Source organism: Solanum verrucosum, unplaced genomic scaffold (genome assembly GCF_900185275.1).
Source record: "Solanum verrucosum unplaced genomic scaffold, falcon-dt-bn FXZP01001219.1, whole genome shotgun sequence".
Classification (NCBI taxonomy): domain Eukaryota; kingdom Viridiplantae; phylum Streptophyta; class Magnoliopsida; order Solanales; family Solanaceae; genus Solanum; species Solanum verrucosum.
Window position 1 is genome coordinate 124,635 of NW_026019569.1, and position 3,019 is coordinate 127,653.

At 39.9% G+C, this 3,019-nt stretch overlaps 1 protein-coding gene across 1 annotated transcript; it reads left to right on the forward strand.

The window, feature by feature from the left end:
- Nucleotides 1-1,119: 1,119 nt before the first annotated feature.
- Nucleotides 1,120-2,017, forward strand: LOC125818786 (uncharacterized). Its single transcript, XM_049498333.1, has 2 exons — nucleotides 1,120-1,455; nucleotides 1,604-2,017. The coding sequence occupies exons 1-2, from the start codon at nucleotides 1,120-1,122 to the stop codon at nucleotides 2,015-2,017; spliced, it is 750 nt and encodes a 249-aa protein (XP_049354290.1).
- The last annotated feature ends 1,002 nt before the right edge of the window (nucleotides 2,018-3,019 follow it).

Sequence of the window (3,019 nt, forward strand, 5' to 3'; positions counted from 1 at the left end):
TTTCACTTAAGAATGTGACACAAGAATCAATCCGACTCGGATTATTTCCACTAACTCTGACACGAGAGGCTAGCATGTGGTTGGTTGAGCTACCAAAGAATTCCATCACATCATGGTATGAGCTAATCACGACATTTAATACAAGATTGTTTTCCTCCTTTGAGTATGATGAAACTCAGGGATAACATTCAAGGTTTTAAGCGATTAGAGGGTGAACCCATCAATAAAACATGGTTGAAGTTTAAGAAACTCCTACTTCAATGCCCCAACTCACGGGCAACGAAATGATTTGCTACTCCAATATGTTTACCAGAGTCTAGATTCGGTTAATAAAGGAGCGGCTGATCAATTGGTTCGAGGGGGAATAATGTTGCAATCATTTGAGCTAGCTTCATTTCTTCTTGAAGACATGACGAAAATAAATCGAGCTTGGTACACTCAAGAGGATCAAGTCTCTCCTTTTTGTTTTAGAATGACCCAAGAACAACTTGATAAAGAAAGATAAAGGGGTGAGAACATCAAGAAGATGTTGGCCCAAATGAAGCTACTACAAGAGCATATGTTGGAGAATGTGAAAAATCCTAAGAGAGCAAGTGGAGTGTTTAGAGTTGAGGAGGGTTCTTCCTTAGGTTATTCAAAATCAGGGGAGAATCAAGGTTGGAATTCCAAGAAATACGCGGAGGGTTTCCACCCACGCTATTTAAAGCGAGGTGGGATTCAAGGTTGGAACTATCACAAGGAGGAAGATCAAAGAAGATACTATCAAGAATGGGCTGAGCTAAGTGATTATTGGAAAAGGAGAATGATCATGAAGAGGACCACAATCAATCGAGTGAAATCCCAAAGTCGAAAGGGAGTGCAAGTAAGTAGTCCCCGGGTGAATGATTTACTATCATGCATCCTTCACAAAGTTGAAGATTCAGATGACTTGTTAACAGGGATGAAAGACGATTTTTCGTCATTTAACAATAAAGTGAACTCTCACACAGATGCAATTAAGCTACTTGAAGGTCAGTTGAGTTTACTTTCAGCACAATTGGAACAAAAAATGACAAGGGAAGATGATGATAGAGGTCTGGCTGTGGTTACTCGTAGTTGGAGGTAGCGATAGGCGATGTGATGGGCAATGATGAAGAAGACAAAGGTATGGAGGAGGAAGAAATACCCATCCATCAAAGCATTGCCAAAGGGCCACAAAAACATGTGGAGAAACACAATCCAATCCCAAAAGTTGTGCAACCTTTACCCAAAATATCTCCTCCATTTCCCCAACGCCTCAAGAAGAAGAATGAGGATGAAAAGTTCAAGAAGTTTTTATTGGTTTTCAAGACATTATCAATTAATCTCCCTCTAGTGGAGGCATTGTTGGAGATGCCAGGTTATGCCAAGTTCATGAAGGAGTTAGTCACCAAGAAAAGAAGTTTGGACATGAAACAATTGAAGTCTCTCATAGTTGTATGCAATTATGACTAATGAGAAAATAAAAAAGAAGGAAGATCTCGGAGCCTTCACTATTCCTTGCACTCTCGGTAAGCTCAAATTCTCCAACGCTCTATGTGATTTAAGAGCAAGTATAAACCTAATGCCATACGCAATCTATAAGCAACTTGGATTGGGTGAACCAAAGTCCACAACAATGAGGCTTTTGATGGCCGATCGATCTATCAAGCACCCTATTGGGATACTTTATGACATCTTGGTAAAGGTTGATAGATTCATTTTCCCGGCTAATTTTGTCATTCTCGATTGTGAAATAGATGTTGAAATTCCTATCATTTTTGGAAGACCATTCTTAGAAACCGGGAGAGCATTGGTGGATGTTGAAATAGGAGAACTGAAGTTCCGGGTAAACGAAGATGAAGTAACCTTTAATGTTTATAAGTTAATAAAGCACCCAAGCAATATTCATGTGGTCTCTACTATTGATGTTATTGATGAGGCGGTGGCTAATGTGAGCCATTTGATGTGTATGAGTGAACCACTTGAAGCCGTGCTTGTTAACTATGATGAGTTCTAAGTTCAAGTCTACGAAGAGGTAGTAGATGCGCTCTCAAGCATGGCGGATTATTCTAAGACTCCACTGAAGCTGGACATTGATCTAAAATATCAAGAAAGTCCTCCCGCAAATCCATCAACAGAAGAACCACTGAATCTGGAGTTGAAAGTACTTCCTTCGCATCTCTAAAATGCATTCTTGGGGGAAAATAACACTTTACCTGTGATTATTGCAGCTGATTTGCTTGAATGGAAAATAAAATTACTCCTTGAGGTTTTGAAAAGGCATATCAAAGCTATAGGTTGGACTATCGCTGACATAGTAGGAAACCCTCCTGGCATTTGCACTCACAAAATCCAACTTGATAGTGACTGTAAACCGAGTGTTGAACATCAACGAAGATTGAACCCATCGATGCAAGTGGTGGTAAAAAAGGAGATAATAAAGTGGTTGGATGCAGGTGTGATCTACCCTATTGCTGATAGCAAATGGGTATGTCTGGTACAATGCGTACAGAAAAAGAGAGGCATCATGGTAGTCCCAAATGAAAAAGAGGAGCTTGTGTCTATGAGAACGGTGATCGGATGGCGGGTATGCATTGATTACCGGAAGTTAAACTCGTGGACTGAAAAAGATCACTTTCCCATGCCTTTCATGGATCAAATGCCTGATCCACTTTCAGAGAAAGGATGTTATTGCTTTTTACATGGGTACTCCGGTTATAATCAAATCTCCATCGCTCCAGAAGACCAAGAGAAAACTACCTTCACCTGCCAGTATGGAACTTCTACCTTTAAAGGATGTCGTTCGAGTTATGTAATGCTCCAGCAACTTTCAACATTGCATGCTATATATTTTTGCTAATATGGTGGAGGATTCAATGGAAGTCTTCATGTATGACTTCTCGATTGTGGGTTACACCTTTGAAACATGATTAGCACACTTAGGACAAGTGGAAACAAACTTGGTCCTAAATTGGGAAAAATATGACTTTATGGTTAGGGATGGTATACTTCTTGTTCA